Below are 23,459 nucleotides of genomic sequence, written 5' to 3'. Positions count from 1 at the left end.
GATTGCAACAAAATATGCAACGGTCACACTAGTCACATACACTGACTCAGAGACACTGTCTTTTCTCAATTGCTTTATGGAAGCGAATTTAGATACAAAGCAATCGCATTAATATCGTGCAATAACCAAAATGACATCTTACGTACGCGCTATGTACGATTTTTCTGGTGAGCCCGGCTCATCGGAACTAACGATCACCACCGGAGACATATTAACCGTGACACGGAGCGACGTAGGCGAAGGCTGGTGGGAGGGCAAAAACAGTCAAGGCAAAGTTGGCCTCTTTCCGGCGGCCTACGTCGAGGTAATGTCCGCCGCCGAGGCACGCCAGTTCACCACCCCAGCAATGGAGGTGACAACCCCAAAACCTGCTATGCAGCCCAGCACCTATCAAACGGATTCACGCTACGATGAGACGGCCGATGATGACAACAACAGCGATTGGTCGGACAGCGATGACAACGAAACGTATTCGGAGATTGCACCAGCTGGTAAATTCGGTTCGGGTGCACGCGCCAGCGGCTTAACACATTCCGCCAGCGATTACGATAACAGGCATTTACCTGTTGCGCCCAGTGAGGATGACATCTCGTTAAGCTCACATGCGGGTGGTGCTGGTGCTGGTGGTGCTGCCACCATGAAAAAGGGCATGTTTGCCAAGAGCTCCGATTCGTATATACTCGGCTTGTATTCGCCCAAGGAGAAGATACCCGAATGCGAATTGGCATACATAACGCCATTGGAGGATTCAAGCTATCAGTGGACACATAATCATTCACCTTACTCTGTTGTTGTTGCCAGTCCCAAAAAGGAGTCCAAATTTAAGGGCATGAAAACATTCATTGCGTATCAGTTGACGCCAAGTTTTAACAATATATCCGTGAGTACACATCCAACGTTATTTATAGCCATTTTCTACTCGGACTACTTACTTAGATAAGCTTCAAATGCGTGTGAGCTGTTTACTTATGGTGGCAGCTACCGCTTACACTGTGCAACAAGTGTCAGCTTTTTAGTCTAAATTTCCAGAAATTATGATTCTTATTTCCAACGGCTTTATGAACCTGTATTTCGTTTAATGAGATTTTGGTGTTTCTATATATTTATGATATTTATTAAGCAGAGTATGCAAAAATCACTAAAAAGTAGCAATATAATATATGGCTCATATATGATACACATTTTTTTTAATTTTGTGGTTTATTTATACCGCTAAGCGATAGCATAAAAAGCTATATATATCCACAGGCCATTGGATATCTGATTGAATCCAATAGTAAACAGTATGAATTAGTAAAGATGTTCACGAGACAGAACGTTCAGAAATTAGTTCTTAATGGTAGAAATATAGGCTTCTGACTTGATTAAATGATTATGATTACTATTGTAATCATTACAGAGTACTCGAAAATGATCACGCCAGAAATAATTAGTATTAAAGCGTAAAGTATTAAAGAAGAAAAAGGGTAGAGATAACGGGTAGGTCTCGAGAGGGAGCAGAAAAATTAATTTGGCTTACCATTTACTAACCTAACACCAAGCATATGAGGACGATTAGTTAGGCAGTGAAGTTCAAAAAGGAGGAGTCTGTGTGGGGGTAATACACCCCTGTTCAATCGGATATTATGGAGACCACACAAAATCTATATTTAAGAATTGAACGCATAAGAGAAGAGTGAAGAGTATCTTAGTCGTAAAAGGATCATTAAAATCCCCCTTTTGATATTCACTATATTAACTAGAAGGGGAAATAGTAAACACTTGGCGCACACTATTTTGTAGCAGAGTGTAATTATGTGAATGAGAGTTGAAGTTGCGAGTTCAATTGGGGGCAAGCGAAGGGGCAGCCAGCTCTGCTGACCAACAATGCTGCAATTCACTTAGTCTTTGTGTGTATGTGTGTGTGAGTGTGTGTGTGTTATTGCTATTACAAAACCCAGTGAGTCAGTCACTCGTTGTTGTTTTGTTCTTTTTGTTTGTATCACATTTCGTAATTGAATTTTTATATCTAATCTGTTTTTGGAACTTTTACAGGTGTCGCGTCGCTACAAGCATTTCGATTGGCTGCACGAACGTTTGGCGGAGAAGTTCTGTTTGATTCCGGTGCCACCGCTGCCGGACAAACAGATCTCAGGCCGCTATGAGGAGCAATTTGTCGAGCATCGTCGGGTGCAGTTGCAGGAATTTGTCGATTGGGTATGCCGCCATCCGGTCATTTCCAAATGTGAGGTGTGGTATCACTTTCTCACGTGCCGGGAGGAAAAGGTGTGGAAGTCGGGCAAACGGAAAGCCGAACGTGATCCCTACATGGGTGTCAACTATTGTCTGGCCATTCTGCCGCCCGACAAGAATCTGTTGCACTCCAAAGTTGATGCCCAACTGGAGAGCGGTACACAGTTCATACACAGCATGGATGTTGCCGTACGTAATCTGAACAACATTGCCAACGATATGGCCAAACGGTCATTGGCACAGAGCAAAAAGGAATACCAGCGCATCGGTGACGGACTCTCCGAGTTGGCCAAATCGTTGGCCATCGATGAGCGTCGCGCACCCACACGCAACATGGTGCCGCTGTCGGAGAGTGTGGGTCGCATTGGCGGCATCTACATTGGTATTGGTCAAATGTTCGGGGATCAGTCGAAACAGGATTGGGTTCCACTCTGCGATCGGCTGCATATCTACAGGTAAGCAAGTGTATATAGAAAATATTGGCAAATCTGATCTTAATTGGCATCTTTATTCAAACTTTGCTTAATTTCACAGAGGCATCTTGAACTGCTTTCCGGACATATTCTCCACACACAAGGGCGCCATACAGAAGCGCAAGGATTGTGAGCGCTCCACCGCCGAGAACAAAATGAGCAATGCTCAGTTGCAGGAGGTGAATAAACGCACGGATTGTGTCTCCTACACGCTGCTGGCGGAGCTGACACACTTCAAAACCGAACGGGATACGCATCTGAAGCAGACACTCAAGGACTTTATTGCCGAACAGATTAAATTTTATCAGGGAGTCGTTGCACGGCTTGAGGAGGCACATCGTCAAATTGAATAAAAGTACGCAACGCAGAGTCTGGCAACGGAGGGGGCACATCACAGGATTAACGTTGGACAACCGATGAACCGGCTGGGAGCACAATAAGCACGCGTAAACGTACACTTTACCTAAATAGCTGAAAACATTCGCACGAGCGCATTTCAAATGCTTGACAAAAAAAAAAATTCAAAATATTGTCAAAAACTGCAAAAAAAAAAACTTTATATTAGATATGCTTTTAACTAAACTATAAATTTAATCAATAATCTTGTTTGTAAGTAAAGAAAAGTTACGTATTTATACAAAAATTAACATTTATATATCTATACACCGAAATTAAAAATATATACATATATATTTATACATACACACAAATAAATGATATTTTCAATTACGATACAAGCTCAAAAATAATTATTAATATTATCAGCTTAAAAACTGATTCACGTCTTTAGCTGGACACGATTTTGGTTAGTGTATTGACTAAATTGCCCTCTTGCAAAAGAAATGTACCTTTTTTATGGGCGAAAATAATATGACTTTAAGTCGGCCAAATCTTTACCGATTTTCAAAAGACAAAGTGCGCTAGAATCTCAAGGATGCAATCCATCGAGCTGCATTTAAAAAGCCCCAACATTAAAAATAAGTCAAGACAAGAAAATACTTTTCCAAAATACCATTAAAACACAGTCAATTTTTTAGCTATTCTGTTGCCTTTATCAGCGAAATTCTCTAAAAGGTTTTTCTTTATTTTTTATGTTTTGCCATTTTCTCGTTTATAAGTTTCTTGTGATTCATGTGTTGCTGTTGTTGTGTTTGTTTTGTTGTCGTCGCTAAAACATAAATACATTTTTATGTATAAAGATTGCACATTGTTTAAGGGATTCCTTTTTTTGTTTTGTTTTTTTTTTTTCATATAAATAATAAGCATAATGATAATAATAATAATTATAAAGGAATAATTTGTGAAAACAATAACTCCTTCGTATAGCTTTGCCTTTGAATGCGGAATGAATACAAATTGTTTGTTTTTGCCTTTTTTTCGAGCCGCGAAGGATCTTGTTTAGCAGGAAGTTCGAGGGTTGGTCTAGTTGGGGGGTTAAGGTTAGGGGTTTTAGAGGGACTTACTAAGTGTAATACATCTAGATAAAAACGCTATATACACACACACGAGTTAATAATAATAATAATCATAATAATAATAATAATATAACGCAGCTTGGGTTAACAATAATACAATAATTAGGTTTTTGTTTCCATTCCTTATTTTTATCTTGTTTTGCTTCCATTGCCTCTGTTTCGTCTGCTTCTTCTACACATTTTTTGTTTTTTTGTTTTTTGTATTTTTTTTTTAACAAACTACCAATAACAAATTTTTACTAATTGTTTTTTTTTCTTATTTTTTTTTTGTTTTGTTTCGTTTTTAATTATTGTTGCTTTCCGGTTACCTTGTTGTTGTTGATGTTGCTGTGTTGTTTTTTTTAAATTAAGGATAAATATTCCTTAGCAATTCCTTGACGATAAAATGGCCAATATGCTTCGCCTCTAAATGTATACTCAAGTATAGCTGTGTGTTATCCACGTAGTCATTATTATATACTATATGTGTTTTTTGTTTTTCTTTATGTTTATGTTTATGTTAATATGCAAGTGTTTTGGTTATATGAACGCGGTCCTCCTCCTCCTACTCCTCATGTCTCCTCCTCATCTGTCGAGCAGCCACATCCAGCTTCTAGCCATAGTCGCCGGCATATCGGCCATGCTTGTTGCTGCTGCCACCGCCACCGCCGTGTGCTGCTGCTGCTGCAGCGGCGGCAGCTTGTGCCGCCTTCTCGGCGAGCAGCGCAGCCTTTTGTTGCATGTAGGGATTAAAGTGTTGCATGTACATCGAAGCAGCTGCTGCAGCTGCATAGTTGTTCGCATAACTGTTGCTGCTGTTGTTGTTGCGCTGATTGCTGTTGTGATTGTTCCAATGTTGCTGCTGTTGCTGCAGCTTTTGATGGTGTTGCTGGTGTTGATGCTGCTGTTGCTGCTGGTGCTGTTGCTGCTGCTGCTGCTGGTGTTGCTGCTGCTGCTGCCAGTAGCTCTGCTCCGCCATGTAGCCAGCAGTGGCATCAGCAGCAGCAGCATCATGCTTCTGATACAAATACGAATTAAGCAACTGATTGCTTTGGAACATATTCTCCATGGCAGCAGCTGCTGCTGTCGGATAACAAAAGTTGTTGCTTTGATTTTTAACTGCTGCTGTTGTTGCTGGCAGTTGCTTGACTGTTGCAGCTGCTGTTGCTGCATTGTGGTAGTTGCAACCACCACTGTTGCTGTTGCTGCTGCTGCTGTAGTCAAGCTGTTGCTGCTGATGATGTTGATCCTCGTAGCTGTTGCTGCTGTTGTTGGCTGCGTTTGCTGCTGCCGCTGCTGCTGCTGCTGGCTCCTTGTGAGCCCGACTTGACTGTCATTCCCCGGTGGCCGTCACCGTCGTCCATTGCCAGGGGCTGTTGTAGCCCTGCTTGGGATTGCTATCCAACGAAAAATACAATTATATATATATATTATATACAAATGGGTCTTTGAATATGTTTACCTGGCAAAGAGAGGATGCCACAGTGCTCCACTGGCATCCATGGTGGCGCCACCAGCAGCTGCTGCTGCAGCGGCTGCCTCCGCCAAATGTTGTTGCTGCTGCTGCTGATGCTGGTGGTGTTGCTGGTGCTGCTGGTGCTGTTGTAGATGTTGCTGTTGGACGTCGTGTGGCAACATGTTACCCCGCTTGCGCTGATGCAGTTGCTGCTGCAGCTGGAGCTGAGATTGTGATTGCGGATTGTAGGTGACGCAGGCCTTGCTGCTGCGCAGCTGGCGTCCACTGTTCGGCGGCTCCGGTGTCGTTGTTGTCGTCGTCGGCGTCGTCGTCTTGTGGAGCCCGCGCAGACGCAGTGCATCGAAGGGCACATTGAGTAGTGGCACCATATTGCTTTCCGGTTCCAGCAGATTCGAAAGAGATTTGCAGGTAAGGCGCGGCTTGTGCTCCACGGGTGGAGTCGATGCCGGTGTAGCAGTAGCAGTAGCAGCAGTAGCAGCGGGAACAACAGGAGCAGCTATTGCTGGTGGCGTGGCAGCAGCAGCAGCAGCAGCGACAGTTGCTGGCGCCTTTGATTGTTGCTGCTGCTGCTGCTTGTTGTTGCTGTTGTAGTTGCTATTAAAGTCGGGTATGTGAAGGGGCGTGGCTTCCGGATCACGTCGGGCGCGCTTGTGCTCCAGATGATGATGATGTTGATGATGCGAGGAGGGATCCTTGTTAGTAAGTGGCTGCTGGTTTTGTTGCTGCTGCTGCGATTGTTGTTGCTGCTGCTGTTGTTGTTGGAGTAGTTTCTGCATAAAGGCCAGCTCCATGGGATTGCTAAACCCATTATAGGCAGCTGCAGGCGGCGCTGACTTCGGAGCAGGTGCTGGAGCTGGCGCAGACGCGGAAAAGGAAGAAGGCGTCGTCGTATCCTCGCTGGAGCTGGGCTTCTGTTTGAGGCAGTGCTTGTACAGCTCATCCAGATGCTGCAGTCCAAACTGGCTATTGTACAGCAAATTGCTCATAAATTTGCGCTGCAATCCGAGGGGATCCTTCAGGGATTTGAAGAACTCCTGCGACAACTGGCCAAAGTAGGGCAACCAAAGCATCTGTTGCAGCAGTGCCAACGTTGTCGCGTTCAGCTCCGTGGACATACTCGAATCTGCTGCTGGTGAAATGAGCGATGGAGGCACTGCAGCTGTTGCAGCATTGGTCGGGTTGCCAGGTGTATGTGTTTTGTGTGGCAATTGTTGCTGTTGCTGCAATGGAGAAGGTTGAATTGTTGTTTTGATGACAGCTGGACTGGCACTGGGGCGGGGACTTGGACTGGCGAGAGATTTGCTGCTCGGCAGCTCGGGTGGCGTCGGTGCGGGCGAGCGGCCGACCACTGGCTGATTGGTGGCCAACTGCTGAGGCGCAAGACCCAACTTGACTTGCGATTTGGTAGTTGATTGATCCGCCTCATTGCGCAAAATAGCCTCCAGTTGCTCCATGGTGACGACAAGTATGTTCGGATTCTGAATGATCTGCGGATAGGCGAAGGCTTCCGGCAACCGCAACTCCGGTCGCGTGGTCAATAGCAATGGAATCTCACGGGCCGGCGAGGCCAAAACGGCACCCAATCGATCCTTTGGCACGAGTATGGGATCGGGCACCTTCCACTGCGGATTGCTGATGAGCATCTTCAGTTGGGTCAATGCATCCGGATCCTTATCCATTTTGATGGGTTTCGCTCGCTTTTTCAAGGGTTCATGGCTTGGCTCCGTCGCATCCGCCGGCTCATCATCCTCATCATCGATGACTACCGTTTGGAGCTTATCCCCGCCGGTCGACGCTGCCGCTGCTGCCGCCGCCGCCTTACCCAGATCCATGGGTTCGGCCTGCTGCTGTGCATTGCCGTTGAGTTTGAGAAACTGTTCCAGTATCAGATGCTTGATCGTCTCCGATGTTGTCTCCACCTCGGCGGGAATTGTTGTCGCGGGCAGCTGCAGCAGTTCCGGTTCGGGTGACTTTGATTTTAGTACATCCGAACTGGAGGTGACGGCACACTGACTCCTGGACTCCGAGGGCGGACAGACTTCCTCGCGCTTCTTATAGCTCAAATCCTTGGGCGTCTCATCGGGCACAGTCAGCGTCAGAGTCAGTGGCAGTGGCGATGACGAGGACGACGATTCCTTTTCCTTGGTTAGGAGCACAGTGTCGGCCTCGGTCACCGATTCCAATTCCTCCTCCTCCTCCACCTCCTCCTCGACAACCACTTCTGGCTGTTTGTCAAAGGAGTCAATGTTGAGGAAGAGATCTCCATGGAGGCCCTCAATCTCGCCGGCCTCATTGAACGACAGACATTTGGGCGCATCATCCGCACTGTCCATGCCCAGAATACTGGGCAGCTCCTTACCAGAAATCACATCGGGCACACAAAACGCACTCAAGCCGGCGCCAGCAGCAACTGTTGCTGTTGCTGATTGAGATTGCTGCTGCTGCTGTTGTTGCTGCTGGTGCATCAGGTTGTCCTCGCAGCTACGCTTCACCAGGGAGTCGAGCAGATCGGCGCCGTTGCTGCTGCCATTTTCGCTGCTGCAATGCTGCAGCAGATCATCGGCTTCGTCCAGCAGATCTTTCAGCTGCTTCGTATTCGCATCGAGACTGGACAAGTCTTGTTTGACCGATTGATGATGATGTTGTTGTTGCGCCTGCAACTCATCATCTGTGTCATCAGGCGGCTCCTCGGACTCCTGGCCAGGCACATTGGTCAGAAACAGACCCGTTTTGGGGCACAGCTGCAGCTCCAGCGGCGCCGAGCCGGCTGAAGACGATCGGGATCGCGAACGGGAGCGGGAGTGGGAGCTTTGATATGTGGGCGTATTGGGATTACTACTGCTGGTCTTGGTCGCCTTGGTCGATGCATTCGTCTCGCCGTCCAGCAGACCATCGAAACAGACTTCCGCCGGCGGAGTCCTTGAAAATTGTTGTTGTTGTTGCTCTTCCTCCTCCTCCAGCTGCTGTTGCTGGGCAGGCGGTATAACGACAACATCTTCAATAACCGTCAGATTGCTGATCTCCTCCTGCTCCTGTTCCTGCTGCTGCTGTGGCGCCTGCTCTTCAATAACAGTCCAAGCATGTTGTTGTTGCTGTTGTTGTGGCTGCTGCAGCTGCTCTTCTTGCGCCTCCTGCTCGTGCTCCTCGAATGATTGCTGTTGCTGCAGCTGCTCCCGCTTGACCTTGATCAAGGGCGACGTTGCCGCCGTCGTCATCGCTGCCGCCGCACCCGCTGTGCTGTGGAAGAACTTGACAATGCGACTGGACGAGGCGTCGGTGCGTGGCATAGAACGCCAACCATTCGTCGTCTTGGTCAAACGTATCCGATTGCGTTTATCATAATCCTCGCAGCGTACCTCCACAATGCGTGTATCGTCCTGCTTGACCCACAGAAAGATCGGATTAACGCTGGGCGTTGTTCGTGCCGTTGTTGTCGGCGTGTGGCTGGGAGCAACAGCTGCTGGTGCTGTTGCCGTTGCTATTGATGTTGCTGTTGCTGCAGCTGTTACTGCTGCTATTGTTGCTGCTGCTGTTGTTGCTGCTGCTGTTGTTACTGCTGCTGTTGTTATTGCTGCTGCAGCTGTTGTTGCTACTGTTCCTGCTACTGTTGCTGCTTCAGCTGTTGCTGCTGCTTTTGATGTTATTGCTGCTGATGTTTTGGTTTCAAGTTTCACTGCGGCCATTTTAAGCGGCAGCTTTTCAGGCTCCTCCTCATCTTCCTCCAGCTGCTGCTCCTGCTCCACCTGCTCAGCTTCAGGCTGTGGCTCCTGGACAACAGGCAACGTTGTTGTTGCTACTTCAGCTCCAGCTGAAGCTGTTGCAGCTGCTGTGCTGCACTTTGGTTCCGTTTTGATGTCGCGCAGGACATGCTTGTTGAGGCGCGGCGTATTCGCCACTTTTAGATGGCCAAATTTTTGTTTGGCCCTCGTGCCACGGGCACCGCCACGTCCGCCGCGACGACGCCGCGTCGGCTGCTCCTCGAACACAAGGAAAATGTCGCGTGCTATTTTTCGACGCTCCGATTTTCTGTGGCAAACGGGCGGCGTTGCATCAAATTCCTGTTTAACAATGGCGCTGTTGCTGCTGCTGCTGCTCCTGTTGTTGTTGTCATTGTTGTTGTTGTTGTTACCGTTGTTGCTGGTGCTGCCAGTAGCATTATTATGATTACCGTTAGCTACACATTCATCACTTGGCCTGCAAGTGCTGATCCTGGGCATTTTGTTCGGAGGAGCGCCCAATGTGCGTCGTCAATATGCCACTTGATATTGAACGATTGTCATTTTTATTCTTTTTTTTTTTGGCTACTTTTGTATTTTGTGTTGCTTTTGCTCTTGCGTTTTTTTTTTATTGTTGCCTTTTTTGCCTTTTACACCGTATGCTCTTTTTGCTCGCACTTCTTTCTTATTGGAAATTGGAAGCAGGGCAGCGGGCAGCAAAACTCTTGTTGGAACTTTTGTTTGTAGCGTTGCGAGTCTCAGTTGCAGTTCTCACAGTTCGTCGTGAATGTTGTTGTGCATTTTGCCACTCGTTCCCAATTTAGAGTTAACTAACTTCACACTTTATATATGGTGCTCGCCTGTGTAGCTATGCGCTGTGTGTGTTTTACGTTGACAAAATCAATGAATTTTGTATATGTACTGCCTTTGCCTTTGCGCATAGTGTGACCGTACATGCAATATGCAATCGCTATCGATACTCACAGCCAGCACATTTTAGGGGCGCGCAAATTAAAAGTGCTTTGATTTTAACTCGCGCTTATCTATCAAACATCAGGTTGTGTCGCTAAAATCTCTCTTTATACGATTAAAACTCACTTTTTTGTTTATTTTTCATAATGATGGTATCTGGTACTCTCGCTTGGCTACATTAATGCTCGATGCAATTGTTCTTACTACACGCAGCTGGCTTATGTTATGTATACGCATGAAAAGTTTATTTTTGAGAGATATTCTCATTAAATACATATTTGCAATGGCTGAGCAAGTATTTTAAATTATTTTAGGGAATGCCTGTAACAACAGTTAGAACAACGATATGTAAACTATATATCAACGCTGTTAACACAATCGATATATCGATATGGATTCTAACATTCCTGCTGCCATCACAACCAGTCTTATCTTTGTTGTTGCGCTGCGTGGACGTGTTTGTTACGCTCGGATCCGCTACTTGTGCCTCTATAAAATTCTTCTAATATCTTTTGTGATACATTCGCTATATATATATGTATCGGCATTGCAAAGTGATATAAGTATAAAGCAAAAACTGCATGCGTAAGGCGTATGTAGAAGTGTATGTGTGTGTGAGTGAAATACTAGAATAAGTACAAAATGGATGCAAGCAGCGATCAGCAACAACAACAACAGCAGGAACAACAATACTATGAGCACAGTTGGAAGTCAGCCAATCATGGAAATTCCTTATCAGACAGCAGGGATTATGATACAAACTCAACGCGCACATCGCTGACTGGTTCGCCGCCGATAACATCGTCAACTGGTCTGGACTTTAATGGATTTGAAGACAAAGCGCTGCTGGCATCGCTGCTTGCGCCCAAATTAGATGATGCCGGCAGCAGCAGTAGCAGCAACAGCATTTACACAACTGGGGAGCAACAGGTGCTGCAACCATTAGGCTTAACAACAACAACCACAACTGCGACGACGACAGCAACAACAACAGCGACATATACTTTATATGGCCCGGCGGAATTGCAGGCACAGACAGTTATAGCTGACGAGGACGATGACGCTGACGATGACTTAGTTGAGGACGAATTGGTCACACTGACCAGTGCACCCCTGTTGCTAACCAGCACCAACAACAACAACCACAATAGCAACAACAACAATAGCACATCATCCACACACACATTATCCACACCAATTTCACCATATCATCAAACACAATCCACACCGATACCTGTAATAGCAACAATGGGCACATATAATCTGGATGATATTTGCTTTACGTTGGAATATCAGTTTCTAAATCAGAAGCTCGTCCAGGTGCAGCCACCCACAGTGGTGTCGTTCAGCATGTTATCGCCAGAAGAAGATGAAGAACAACAACCCACAAAAACAACAGCAACTAGCAGCGACAACAATAACAACTCAAGTTCACCTTCTCCTACTACAACAACAACAACTGCATATTTCACTCTTGGGACGAGGTAGTAAGCACTGGGCAGCACCTCATTGCATGCTATACAGCACTGCCTTTTTTGTTGGATTGGCTTTTGCTTACCGATAATATCTGTTATTGATACCGGCTTTAACTATTTTGATGTGAGATTACTGTTATGTTATTGGTTATTGTTTGCAATTACTGTTATCGTAATGCACTTATTTTTTCTATCGAATATTGCTGGCTCCCTACTCTCTTGCAATAAATGGGAATTTTTGACAATGAGTTATCAGGTGTTAACCAGGTAGTTTTGAAAGACAGAGTTTTGAAGCTATTTGTTTAGCTTAAGCTTGCTTTGTGACACACGCTGCCTCTTGTTTGCATTATATTATAAAAAATTAATTTGCCGTTTCCAATAAACTCACTTATTCTGCCACTGCAATTATTTATTTAACTGATTTAGCAGCTGGTTTATAATGACAATGCTATATTAATAATCATTTAATCCTCTTTAATTTTAATAATGAATTAATTATCTTTAAATATCCCATTTTAGATCAGTTTTCCTATAAACCGCTTCAATTTATATGCATTAAATATGGTTAATATTATAAATATTAACAAAATAAATATGTAAACAATTTTGAGCACCCCACTCCCCACTTTGCAATAAGCTAGATACGCCCTTGCCCATGACTAAAATTTCCACTGCCCACACAACAAATCCGATTGCTGCTGCATGCTTCTTGTTCCGTCTGCTCGTGATCTGACGTGCCTGCCATTTACATACATACAAGCAAACATATACATTCATATTCATATATATATATATATATATATATATGTATGCTTGTTATTACATATCGCAAATTTGTATTGCTTTGCTTATTGGTTGATTGCTAATTAGACTCAAAAATCGCCTGTAAAAAGCTAACGAAATATTTTTTCATATTCTCTTTTGACAATTTGGCAAAATTGAAACAATTCCAATGTCCGCTTATTACAAAGCGCGTCCGTCAAGTGTCCGAAATGCTCAGCAAGTTGTTGCTAATTGCCCGATACATATGTATGTATGTGTGTGTGTGTGCATGTCTGTATATGTGCTCGCCGGTGTTCACCAACCTCTAAGACGAACACAAATGCATACCTGTATGTATGTATTTGTGTGTAGCCTTATGCATGTGTTCGATGCTGCTGGCAATGAGAATATAACGGTTTTTAATGCTGCTGCTGCTGCAGCCGCCTACTGCCTACTTCGATAATTGTATCGAAATCGTTTGTTTGGTCTAAAAATAATTATGCCGATGAACGCATTTAGAATTAACCCCCACCACAAGAAATTCACACATCTATTGATAGAATTATGTATAACTTTGTATATATATATGCATATACATACTTGATGTGTAAGATGAAGACAAAAACACAAGTTTTTCTATTTTCTAGTTGAATTCATTCACACTTGGTGTAAAACAGCCGGTTTCCAATTTAAATGAGCAAATGTGAAATTCCATTCGAGAATATTCCATCATGTGGAGGAACGCTCGAGCACTCATCTGTTATTTGTTTCTAATTTTTAAATCTCACGTTTTTATCGAGCAAGTTTTCAATTTTTTTATTCTATGGAATGGTTTACTTTCTGTTATCGACAACCAATAAGATTTTTTTTTTTATAAATTCTATGTCATTTTTTAGCACTTATACTAGATTCTTGTTAAAAATCAAACACTTGACATTGTCACATGTTCTAATTTGAATTCCCCTTTATTGCGTCTATTACTTTTAGCTTGATTCTAGTTGGATGAGTTTTATGAACCAATTGATTTCTAATGACGTGGTCAGCCTTACGCTTTGTAGTTGTTTTCAGTCATTTTAATTTTCTTATTTCTATTTTTCCAATTCTTATTTCTATTTTCTACTGCTCAGACAGAACTCACCCAAACCTCAACCTCAACCCACCTCCCCCAACCCCCACTGAGACAAAGGCTATTTTTAACACCATGAGTGTTGCACCTCAATCATATTTCTCATTTTTCAACACTCGTGCGATTAGGGCAAGCTGTGCGGGTGAGGGTGGAGGGAGGAGGGCAGGGGGAGGGATGGGAGACGAAGGCACAGCTGTGTGTTTGCGACAGGGACAGCGACAGCGATGAGTAGTGCAGATTGCTCAGTGTCGGGGGAGGGAGGGATGTAGGGCAGTGTCTAGTTGGATGCCAGCCCAGTCATTCCGTCGTCAGCCGATTCGTCCATTCGTCCACAAAAGGCCCACGCACTTGTTGTTGTTATTTTTGCTATTTTATTTTCAATACAATATTTTTGTTTGCGTGTTTTGTGTTTTCATTTAATATATTTGTTTTATAGTTCTTGGCGACGTCGTGTTTGACCATGACAATATTAAATATTAATTAATCTGCATGATATTGTAGCTTAAAGGCGCTTTCCAGTTCATCTTTTTTATTCTCTTTTTGTGTATTGTTTGTTCTACGTTTTTTGACAGATAGTTTTTACTTTGTTGCTTGTCAACTGATTATTAATGAATGTTTTTCTTTGTTGTTGCTGTTTTGGTTTTTTTTTATAACCTCACTAATCGCTGCACACATTTTTGCATATATTTATACAGACATAACTGTAAACAAGTTTGCACGGTACAGTGATCGCTCGATAATTAGAATGCTATGTTATCGGGTTGCATTTGATGAAAAAGAAAAAAATTAGTAAACAAAAAATAATTTTGAATGCATTGAAAAATTATAATATCAAAAACTTGGGGCACGTTTTAATTAGCAAGCGATCACTGCATAATATATATGTATATTTATATATGTATTTGTGTGTAGGCATGTGCATATATATAGAAGATGTTTAACGGCCCACTGACATAAATTGAAAGCAGCAGCATCGCTCGCCCGACGCATTTTCTCTTTTTATTTTGTTTGTTTCCAAGTGGGCGAGCGATACACACACACATGCACATATACACATGTACAAACATCCCCAAATACACACATGCAGAAAGAGAGAGTGTTGGAGAGAGAAAAAAAGAGAGTGAGCGATATATAAACACATAATCCGAACGATCTTGCAGCTATATCGAAGAGCAAACAGAGCCCGATGAGGACAATGAGCTGGCTCACTGCATCCATCCGGGCGCCCTGCACAAGGACACCGACGAGGATCAGCTGTTGATGGCGATGGCCTACGAGGTACTCAGCCCCTACATTCCATTAAAAAACATAAAACAACAACATCAAAGCAAAGCAAAACAAAAACACACTCAAAAGACGTACACAGTCGCAAAAATTGTGTCGTAACTAACGATCTTTTGTTTTTTCGAAACGCCGCTTTTTGTAGCAAACATTAAAAAAATGTTGTTCTAATCGATAATTGTTAATCGATAGTCTAGCGGGGGCAACCAGGCGGGCGTCTAGTTGCTCCTTCTCACGAATCCTCGCCGCTCTCGCCTCAGTTCTGCTAACCACTTTTGCTCGCATTTTTTTGCAACAATTCAACTTGGTGCGTAGTCTTAGTTAATCCCGAAAAAAAAACAAACACTCTTCCTCATTCACCATATATACTAGCTAGCTATATATATAAACACCACTCACACTGCATGCTCTTTATTTGCCGACTTACTACGAAGTACTACACATATAAATATAATACTTAACGACCTATTGACATTTTATTAGCCCACTTTGACTTTGTACATAGTTCAACTTCAGCTCTGTACAATCATGATTAGCTTATATAACTAATATGTATATATATACATTATCTGATCCTCCCCAAATCATCACAGAGCTCCGATGAAGCTCTCAGCCGTTATAAATGCAACTATGAAAACTGTTATCGCAGCTACAGCACAATTGGAAATCTGCGTACACATTTAAAGACACACACAGGTAAGTTTCAGTTCTAACTTAAAACTTTTATTTCTAATTTTGAATCAAATCGAATATGATATATTATATATTAAGGTTTTAAGTCTTTGTAAAATACCACTAGGAATGTAGTTAACGGCTACTGTAATACAATCTGTAACATAACATGCAATACACTGTACGTAACGATAATGCGATCACCTGTTTGAAAAAATTATTTAATTTACCTTCGACTGCTAAAAATGTATTTTAAATTTAATTTTTTGGTTTTTATATAGAGTGGATAATAAAAGGAATGGACTTATGATAAATACCTTAGGCACTCTAATTGTCTAATGATAATCTTCTATTTATTGAGTGTAGGACTTTGTGTTTTCTGCATTTTTCACCAGTGTATTGGCCGAATTGAGCAGTTCCAATTGTATATCGGCGCGGGTTGTTGCATCCACCCGACTCAATATACTCTCTAGATATTTATAGAAAGGATCGTGCTGGGTATCAACTATATTCGATGGTTGCTCTTTGAGTTTCTGCTGCAGCACATTCTCCAATAGGCCCATAACTTTGTGAAACTCCTGCTGTGCTTGCTGGAGACACGGCTGGCTTTTCTCATTGGATGCATCGCTTGGCGTTAGTGCTTCCCGGGTGTTTGCTTCTTCTGCATAGTCATCGTCGTCCTGTTTGATGGGTCTACGATTTAAGTCATCGTTTTCATAAGTCATATGTTTACTTGATAAGTCCACATCCAAATCCAGCTGGCTGTCCTCAATGCTGCTGCATATATATATATATATATATATAAAAACAATGTATATATATTATTATTATTATTATGTATATATTATGATAGTAATAATCTTACGAGCAGCCGCGCGGTTTGATGTGTTCCAGAAGAAACAAGAGCTCTTCAAAATAGCGCCAATGGCTGACTTCCATTTGGGTATCGGCGCATTTGTGATATTCGCGCACAAAACGATCGCGCAGCGTTTTCCATTTGCACTGGGTTTCTTTAACTACATCAAGCAAAACATAAATAACAAATATTTTACATAAATGTGAATTCTATATATGCATTTGTGCACAGCTTGCCTGTCAAACCACATTCGCTTGAAACCGTCGCCCACGCAATGTCTCTGCGCGGCCGATTTCGAAAGCCCGTATCTGATTTATTGTATAAGCAAGCATTATGTTTAACGCTTCTGATCAATCTCTCCTCAATGTCGCACATTATTTTTTGTTGTTTTTTCAAAATGAACTTCAACAAATTACATGCGTGCGTGCGCGTCGACGGCAAACGCGTATGATTGTTCGCTGATGCAGTGTTAAGCAACACTGGTGCCGATAAAAGACAGGCGTGTTATATGCGCAATATGCACGCGTGACGTCATGAGCGTCGAAAAGTCATTTAGTTTGGTAAATTTGTCAATTAATCTCTAATAATTATGCTATTCTTAAGATTTAGTTAGACGACTTTGGCTGAAAGTATGAACAGAATAGGTAATCTTTTGCTTGTTTTTGTTGTTAATTTGTCAGCTACCCTCTTATAATTATGCTATGCTTAAGATTGTTATGATTGTGCCACGTTTGCCAACACTGCCAACGACGTGCGCTTGCTTTCTGCGCCGGCAATGTTGACGGGACGGGTAAACATTTCTTGGCGCACGTAATTATTTGAAATTCTTTTTGTTTTGATATATAATTTTTTTCGTGTATATATATTTACAGGTGATTACAGCTTCAAGTGTACGGAGGAGGGCTGTAACAAGGCATTCCTCACATCATACAGCCTGAAAATCCATGTACGCGTCCACACCAAAATCAAACCCTACGAATGCGAAGTCAGCGGCTGTGATAAGGCCTTCAACACGCGATACAGGCAATAATAATAGATATATATATTTATATACATTATAGTTCATTGGCTTATCAGTAATATCATTATCGTTGTCTGTTAGATTGCACGCCCATCTGCGACTGCACAATGGCGAGACATTCAATTGTGAAATGTGCCAAAAGTGTTTCACGACTCTCAGCGATCTGAAGAAGCATATGCGCACCCACACTCAGGAGCGACCCTACAAATGTCCCGAGGATGATTGCGGCAAAGCCTTCACCGCATCACATCATTTGAAAACGCATCGGCGCACGCATACCGGCGAGAAGCCGTATCCCTGTCAGGAAGATAGCTGTCAGAAGTCATTCAGCACATCGCACAGCTTGAAATCGCACAAGAAGACGCATCAGCGCCAGCTGCTTAGCAAGGGGGGCAACAAAAAGAAATCGAAGCGTGCGCAGAAACTGCTGCAACAGGAACTGCACCAGCAACAAGAGCATCAGCAGGAGCAAGAGCAACTGGAGCGGGAGCAACTGGAACAGGAGCTGTTGGTGCTGCAAAAGACAGACGACATGGTGCTCTTTAATCCGGGCAGTCAGAGCTCGGAGACAACGAGCAACGATAGCGGCGTTGTAATCCAGCAGTTGGCCAATGTTTGCTTGCTGCCAGAGACATCGCAAGCGTATCCTTTGTCCTATGCGGCCGAGGAGGAGATACCTAGTCCATGGATTGATGCCGGTGTGCTCGTTTCTAAGCCCATTATGCCGATGGCACCGTTGACCGATGCCTGCGTTGCACTCGCCACTGAAATGCCCAGTTTTGTTGATTTGAAACACACATTTGGCAGTGCTGCTATCAGTGGTGGCACCATGGAAGAGTCAACACCACTCGATGTGGAAATGTTGAACAGCACAAATTCAAATCCAACAAATGCAACTGGCAATCTGCCCACACTGGAGCTAAATCCGCAGAACATTGAGGAGCTGCTGCGCGACGATAGTTTTGACAACGATGAAGATATGGAAACCGAATCCCTGTTGAACGACATCCTGATGACCATTGATAATAATAGTGCGCTGCTGCAGGCGACACTCCATCAGGCAGCCCAGGTGCCCAGCGATGCATCGGGTCTGGTCGAGCTGGACATAAGGGACAATAAGCCGACACTTAAACAGATTACAGCAGATGCGGGCATCTGCAATTGCACTAATTGCAAGTGTGATCAGACCAAGAGCTGTCATGGCGGTGACTGTGGTGCAACCAACAAATCAACCACCACTAGTCATAAACCCACAACAACAACAACAATACAAACGGCAAACAGCAGCTCGAAACGCATCTGTGGCAGCGTTGCCAGCAAAAAAGTGAGTAGACGCGATGCGGAAATAAATCAGAATATCGAGGATGTTGCTTTACTGCTCCAGAATTTGGCTTCCATGAGTGGCGCAAGCAGCAGCGCTGCTGGCGGTGGTGGTGGTTGCTGTGGTGGTGGTGGTGCTTCTACTGCTCCTCCTCCTCCAGTTGCAGCAGCTCCAGCCTCGGCTTGTGCTTGCTCCACAGCTGTATCCAAGCCGGCGCCAACTGGAGGCTGTTGTGCTCCACCAGCGCCTTCGCCGCCCGTCAGCTGCAGCTGCTGCTCCTCCAACTCTGGAGGCTGCTGCACACCAGCAACAGCACCGCTGCCGCCGCCGCCTCCTGTTGCCAGCTCCAGCTGCTGCTCCATGAAAGCACCGCCGCCGGTAATCCACAGCTCCACGACCGCTCTCAAGGGCAATGCGTGCACGTGCAAGAGTCCGGCGGAGGGCGTCGCCAATGGCTGTTGCGTTGTCATCTGCATGAAAACATTGCAAGCCCTGCGCAAAGTTCTGACACGCCGGAACCTCAACCTAATGCTTTGTCCGCAACAGAACTAAATTCGCCATCAAAAAAACAACAACAATTTCTACTGCAACAAAGCCTTATCCAAAGAAATTAATCAAGTTTCATCATCAAGTATTGTATTTGTGTGTGCCTATTGAAAAGTATTCCATGTAAAGAAACAAAAAAAAAAAAAACAAAATAAGAAATTTTATTATCATAATATTGTTACTGTTGTTGTTTTATGCCGCTAAGGATTGAAATCGTTGGTTAGCTAATTTTGTTAAATAAAAACCAAAAAACCTAAAAAATTGTTAACTTGTTGAACTTAACACACTTTGAAGACGCCTTAACTAAAACCAATCGAGCAACAATCAAAACACACATTTAAAGCTTTAATCTAATGCTTCAGTAACATTGTCAAGGATCTTCTTCGGGCACTTGATATTTTTACCCAACAATATTACTCTTAACATTTGTATAAAAAGTTACAAAAATGCTTTGATATCAACAAAAACAAAAGTGTTACACTCGGCGCGCCGAATTTAGAAATACACTTGCAGAAATGATATGCATAGATATGGAATAGCATTAGTTTTTCATAAGAAAATTGATTTTTCTAACTAATTTTACCTTTGGAATTGGGGGTAGCTATGCTCTACTTTATATAAAAGTAGATTTTTCATTTCTTGATTTGATCTTTAGCTGCAAAGATATACGATATAGTAGTCCGATTTAAAATGAGAACTTATACTCTATTCTTGGAGAAGAAAACATAATTTAAAAGAAAAATATTATTTTTAACCATCGTCCTATTGGCAGCCATATTTATATATATATAAAATAGTAATCGAATCTGATCTTTAAATTTCATTGGGGCTACCCAAGACAGCATGACAACGAATCCATATTTAAATGCAATCTTCAACTGCAAGTGTATAAAATAAAAATCTTAACAAAACACAATAAATGCAACTTTATATGCTTTATATTACTACATAAATACATATATTTTATATCTGACATAAAACATTTTGTGTATAAAGTCGAATAAAAAATATAACTAAAATTGTTGTTTTTTTTTCCGTTTGTTTATAATAATAATTGCTGTTATTTATTGTTTGTTGTTGTTGTTGATGTTGCGTCTGCTGCGCCTTCGCATCCGGAATGCAGCTTTTTGTATAAAGCGAAAAAATGTTAACTAAATTCTAAAATGAGAAGCGCTTAGGCGTTCAACTCTCCTCCTCTCTATGAATATATATATAAATATATACATGTATGTCTAATCCTCGCCAGCTGGTATGGCTTCCTCTAGACGTCGCACGAACTTAACACGCAACTCCGTCACATTGTCGCCCTTCAGCTGATCCTGCAAAGAAATCAAAATCAATATGTGAACGGCTCGAAGAGACAGCAACCACAAAGTATTCCACACACGCAACAAAAAAAAACACACAAAACACACAACATATTATTTAAAAATAAACTGCCTTTGAACAATAACATATATATATGTATATATATACCTGAACAAACCAGCACTGCACCTCCAGCTGGACCATCTCGAGGGCACCTCGTATACAGCCACTGAGTATGGCGCTATAGCGTAAATTGCTCAGATCTGTGGGCAGCTCAACGAACTCCGTCAACGGATTGGAATCGAAGAGTAGCGAGAACTCATCGGATGCCGCCGACCAATTCGATATGGTTGGTTGCACACTCAAATAGATGCGAAACGCCTGCTGGATGCGGTCCGCTGTCTCCCGCATCTCCAAACACCTCGGAGCGGAGGTGCGTGCCAGAAAGTCCTCGATCAGGCGCATGCCCATATTGTAGCCAATGCGTTCCAGCTGCTTGTTCACATCATCCACGTTCTCAAAGTCGCGCAGCATTTGGGTAACCAGTGCACCATAGGTGAGCGTCAGGAACTCCGAGTTCTATAAGCGTGTGTCAAATGAAAAGAAAATGCCAATAATAAATTGTACAAGAAAACAAAGAGAAATCGAACCGTATATGAATAATTCAGTTGTTCAGGCTATATCTAGGGATATCTAAATGTTGTTGTCTTAAAAGTGATCGCTTGTAAATGCTTATATTGAAGTAATTATATTTTATTATCATTTTAAAATCTCAACTTTGCCAGAGAGAAAGAAAAGTATTTCTAGAAAATATAATTAAAATCACAGCAAAATTCAACCGCATTTTCAAGCGTTCACTTTTAAGGGTAACATTAAGATTAACTATGAAGAGCCATCCATCCACGTTCTAAAGGCACACACAACACATTTAAATAAATACAAATTTATTTGTATGCAATTGTGTACAAAGTGACCTGAGCTTAACAATTATTGCTTAAAATTAAGTTTATCTACAACAACATGAAGCATGATGTTCAACTGCAGCTTATTCCGATTTGATGGCCGTGATTGTGATGCTCGGCGTTTGGTGTGGCGCTATCAGTTTTGGTGGGGCACGTGCTGTGCCCCGACTCAGCGTTGCACCGCCACTCGACGCCAGCGGCAACGTAATGCCATCCAGCCCCCCAGCATCGCCCTTCTCCTGGGCGGAGTGAAAGCGCCCACCTTCGCCACGGGCTCGATTCATGGCGTGCCGATGACGAGATTCATGTAGATATTTACAACGCTCCTTGGGTATACGTGACTCCAGTTTGGCCCGCGCCTGCCGTCTGATCAGTATGCGTTTGTATTGCTTGGCATTCACATACAGCGGCTCCTCATCTGCCTCACCCTTGGAGTTCTCATCCTCGCTGTTTGTATTCGTGCCCGTCGTGCTTGTGGAGACATCCGCCGACATGCTCGCATTACTTGTGGCAGTTGTAGCAGCCGTTGCGGCTGTGACTTGCAACTGCGACTGCTGCTGTTGTTGCTGTTGCAGTTGTTGTTGCTGTTGTACAGTATTGTTGCTGGTTGTTTGGTTTGCATTGCTGGTGGCAACATTGGCGGCTGCCGTATTTACCGCTGTCATTTGTGGCACCATTATGATCTGTTGACCGCCAGTTGCTTGCGCCTGGCCCGCATTCGCAGTTGGTGCCGCCGTTATCTGCACCAGCTGCCCATTGATATTGAGATAATGTGGTGCGGGTTGGGCGGCCACAGCGGCCGCTGCTGCTGCTGCGGCTGCTGCCGCCGCATTCGGATCCAGTGAGGTGAGTGTGGGAGTCTGATAGAATATCGTCTGGCCATCGGGCAGCTGCATCACTTGCATCTGTGGCTGCTGCTGATGCTGCTGTTGTGCGGCGGCGGCCTGCAGCATTATTTGATTCGCTTGCAGCGGTATCAATTGTGGTTGCAATCCACCCGCACCCGACGCACCACCCACCTGTCCCACAGCCTGTTGCTGTTGGCCAATTATGATTTGAGCGCCGCCGCCTGTCATCATGGGCATCGGTATCACCTGTATCGGAGGCTGTTGTTGTTGTTGCTGCTGTTGTTGTTGTTGTCCGGCATTTGCAACTGTTGCCGTTGCTGCTGCTGCGTTGCTTGCATTTGAATTGTTGTTGCTCGTCGTATTGTTGTTGTTGTTGGTGCTGCTGCTGCTACTTCCACTGTTGTTGTTGTTTGTGTTGCTAGCGGCGGCTGCGTTGCTCATTTTTGGAGTTGCTTTTGTTGGTGTTGCTGGTGTGGCTGTTGTTGTTGTGCGATTACTGCTAAAATGGTTATCCATAGCGCGCAGGTTGCGCTATTTATTGTGTGTGTTTCGTGTCCCTCTCTCAGTTAAACACTTACTGTAAAAGCGTAAATATGTGAAGCCGATTTTGAGGGTGGATGGCATCTTCAATGTTTCTTAAGTAGACCAAAACAACTAGGCTTACTAGGCTAACTAAATTCGAGCAGCGTTCGCGTTGTACTTGCTACCAGCTATTTACTTACCACTTTTTTCGCGTCCAATCTGGTTGCTTGTCGCGACATCTTGTCGAGCTTTTATTTTTATTTGAAAAATGCTTCGCAAATTGTGATAAAAATTTTTTCTTCAGTGATGGGTGAGGCAGATAGTTGCGATAGTTTTTTGGAATCGATACACTTATTGCACAACTACCGATCTATCGCACATGGTCACTGCTACATGAATATCGACAAACATCCGTAATATATCGATGTATTGTCA

At 43.5% G+C, this 23,459-nt stretch overlaps 6 protein-coding genes across 11 annotated transcripts; 2 read left to right on the top strand and 4 right to left on the bottom strand.

Annotated features, from left to right (window-relative positions):
* Positions 1-30: 30 nt before the first annotated feature.
* On the top strand, positions 31-3,379 carry LOC6557659 (sorting nexin lst-4). The gene is made up of 3 exons (XM_001983492.3): positions 31-880; positions 2,035-2,687; positions 2,767-3,379. Exons 1-3 carry the CDS (start codon positions 131-133, stop codon positions 3,056-3,058), a joined length of 1,695 nt encoding a protein of 564 aa, XP_001983528.1. The 5' UTR covers positions 31-130; the 3' UTR covers positions 3,059-3,379.
* Positions 3,380-4,479: 1,100 nt separating this feature from the next.
* On the bottom strand, positions 4,480-10,252 carry LOC6558850 (protein split ends). The gene is given in 3 exon segments (XM_043215399.1): positions 4,480-5,556; positions 5,622-9,109; positions 9,245-10,252. Coding segments are annotated over 3 exon segments (4,881 nt in total). The 5' UTR covers positions 9,854-10,252; the 3' UTR covers positions 4,480-4,772.
* Positions 10,253-10,745: 493 nt separating this feature from the next.
* On the top strand, positions 10,746-20,692 carry LOC6558010. 4 transcript variants are annotated; one of them, XM_032742886.2, is made up of 6 exons: positions 10,749-11,808; positions 14,848-14,965; positions 15,562-15,664; positions 17,369-17,519; positions 17,599-18,841; positions 20,631-20,692. In XM_032742886.2, exons 1-6 carry the CDS (start codon positions 10,967-10,969, stop codon positions 20,664-20,666), a joined length of 2,493 nt encoding a protein of 830 aa, XP_032598777.1. In that variant the 5' UTR covers positions 10,749-10,966; the 3' UTR covers positions 20,667-20,692. The 4 variants fall into 4 exon arrangements, with proteins under 4 accessions (XP_032598778.1, XP_032598777.1, XP_032598776.1 ...); XM_032742885.2 differs by lacking the exon at positions 20,631-20,692 and having other exon boundaries at positions 10,750-11,808; positions 17,599-19,535; XM_032742887.2 differs by lacking the exons at positions 14,848-14,965; positions 20,631-20,692 and having other exon boundaries at positions 10,746-11,254; positions 17,599-19,536.
* Positions 15,673-16,938, bottom strand: LOC122322622. Of its 3 annotated transcripts, XM_043215577.1 has the most exons (4): positions 16,733-16,919; positions 16,506-16,656; positions 15,958-16,417; positions 15,732-15,844 (listed from the first exon to the last, which is right to left on the bottom strand). In XM_043215577.1, the coding sequence occupies exons 1-3, from the start codon at positions 16,869-16,871 to the stop codon at positions 15,994-15,996; spliced, it is 714 nt and encodes a 237-aa protein (XP_043071512.1). In that variant the 5' UTR covers positions 16,872-16,919; the 3' UTR covers positions 15,732-15,844; positions 15,958-15,993. The 3 variants fall into 3 exon arrangements, with proteins under 3 accessions (XP_043071513.1, XP_043071512.1, XP_043071514.1); XM_043215578.1 differs by having other exon boundaries at positions 15,673-16,417; positions 16,733-16,938; XM_043215579.1 differs by lacking the exon at positions 15,732-15,844 and having other exon boundaries at positions 15,880-16,414.
* On the bottom strand, positions 20,308-23,332 carry LOC6557807 (trafficking protein particle complex subunit 3). The gene is made up of 3 exons (XM_032742891.1): positions 23,225-23,332; positions 20,861-21,271; positions 20,308-20,703 (listed from the first exon to the last, which is right to left on the bottom strand). Exons 1-3 carry the CDS (start codon positions 23,261-23,263, stop codon positions 20,617-20,619), a joined length of 537 nt encoding a protein of 178 aa, XP_032598782.1. The 5' UTR covers positions 23,264-23,332; the 3' UTR covers positions 20,308-20,616.
* Positions 21,620-23,126, bottom strand: LOC6558692 (nuclear transcription factor Y subunit alpha). The gene is made up of 2 exons (XM_032742890.2): positions 23,081-23,126; positions 21,620-22,810 (listed from the first exon to the last, which is right to left on the bottom strand). Exons 1-2 carry the CDS (start codon positions 23,124-23,126, stop codon positions 21,738-21,740), a joined length of 1,119 nt encoding a protein of 372 aa, XP_032598781.2. The 3' UTR covers positions 21,620-21,737.
* Positions 23,333-23,459: the final 127 nt, after the last annotated feature.

Source organism: Drosophila grimshawi, unplaced genomic scaffold, assembly GCF_018153295.1.
Source record: "Drosophila grimshawi isolate 15287-2541.00 unplaced genomic scaffold, ASM1815329v1 contig_44, whole genome shotgun sequence".
NCBI classification, from domain to species: Eukaryota; Metazoa; Arthropoda; class Insecta; order Diptera; family Drosophilidae; genus Drosophila; species Drosophila grimshawi.
This window is presented reverse-complemented; position numbering and strand designations above follow the sequence as displayed.

Bases quoted from the DNA above. Each gene is read 5' to 3' on its own strand.
- LOC6557807 (XM_032742891.1), bottom strand. From the start codon at position 23,263: ATGTCGCGACAAGCAACCAGATTGGACGCGAAAAAAGTG. The intron at 21,272-23,224 runs GTAAGTAAATAG...ACACGCTTATAG, and splicing joins GATTGGACGCGAAAAAAGTG to AACTCGGAGTTCCTGACGCT. The intron at 20,704-20,860 runs GTATATATATAC...ATTTCTTTGCAG, and splicing joins TGCAGTGCTGGTTTGTTCAG to GATCAGCTGAAGGGCGACAA.
- LOC122322622 (XM_043215578.1), bottom strand. From the start codon at position 16,871: ATGTGCGACATTGAGGAGAGATTGATCAGAAGCGTTAAACATAATGCT. The intron at 16,657-16,732 runs GCAAGCTGTGCA...TGCTTGATGTAG, and splicing joins AAGCGAATGTGGTTTGACAG to TTAAAGAAACCCAGTGCAAA. The intron at 16,418-16,505 runs GTAAGATTATTA...ATATATATGCAG, and splicing joins ATCAAACCGCGCGGCTGCTC to CAGCATTGAGGACAGCCAGC.
- LOC6558010 (XM_032742885.2), top strand. From the start codon at position 10,967: ATGGATGCAAGCAGCGATCAGCAACAACAACAACAGCAGGAACAACAA. The intron at 14,966-15,561 runs GTACTCAGCCCC...AAATCATCACAG, and splicing joins TGATGGCGATGGCCTACGAG to AGCTCCGATGAAGCTCTCAG. The intron at 17,520-17,598 runs GCAATAATAATA...GTTGTCTGTTAG, and splicing joins GCCTTCAACACGCGATACAG to ATTGCACGCCCATCTGCGAC.
- LOC6557659 (XM_001983492.3), top strand. From the start codon at position 131: ATGACATCTTACGTACGCGCTATGTACGATTTTTCTGGTGAGCCCGGC. The intron at 881-2,034 runs GTGAGTACACAT...GAACTTTTACAG, and splicing joins CAAGTTTTAACAATATATCC to GTGTCGCGTCGCTACAAGCA. The intron at 2,688-2,766 runs GTAAGCAAGTGT...TTAATTTCACAG, and splicing joins GATCGGCTGCATATCTACAG to AGGCATCTTGAACTGCTTTC.
- LOC6558692 (XM_032742890.2), bottom strand. From the start codon at position 23,126: ATGCCATCCACCCTCAAAATCGGCTTCACATATTTACGCTTTTACA. The intron at 22,811-23,080 runs GTAAGTGTTTAA...CAGCAACGGCAA, and splicing joins CACATATTTACGCTTTTACA to CAGTTGCAAATGCCGGACAA.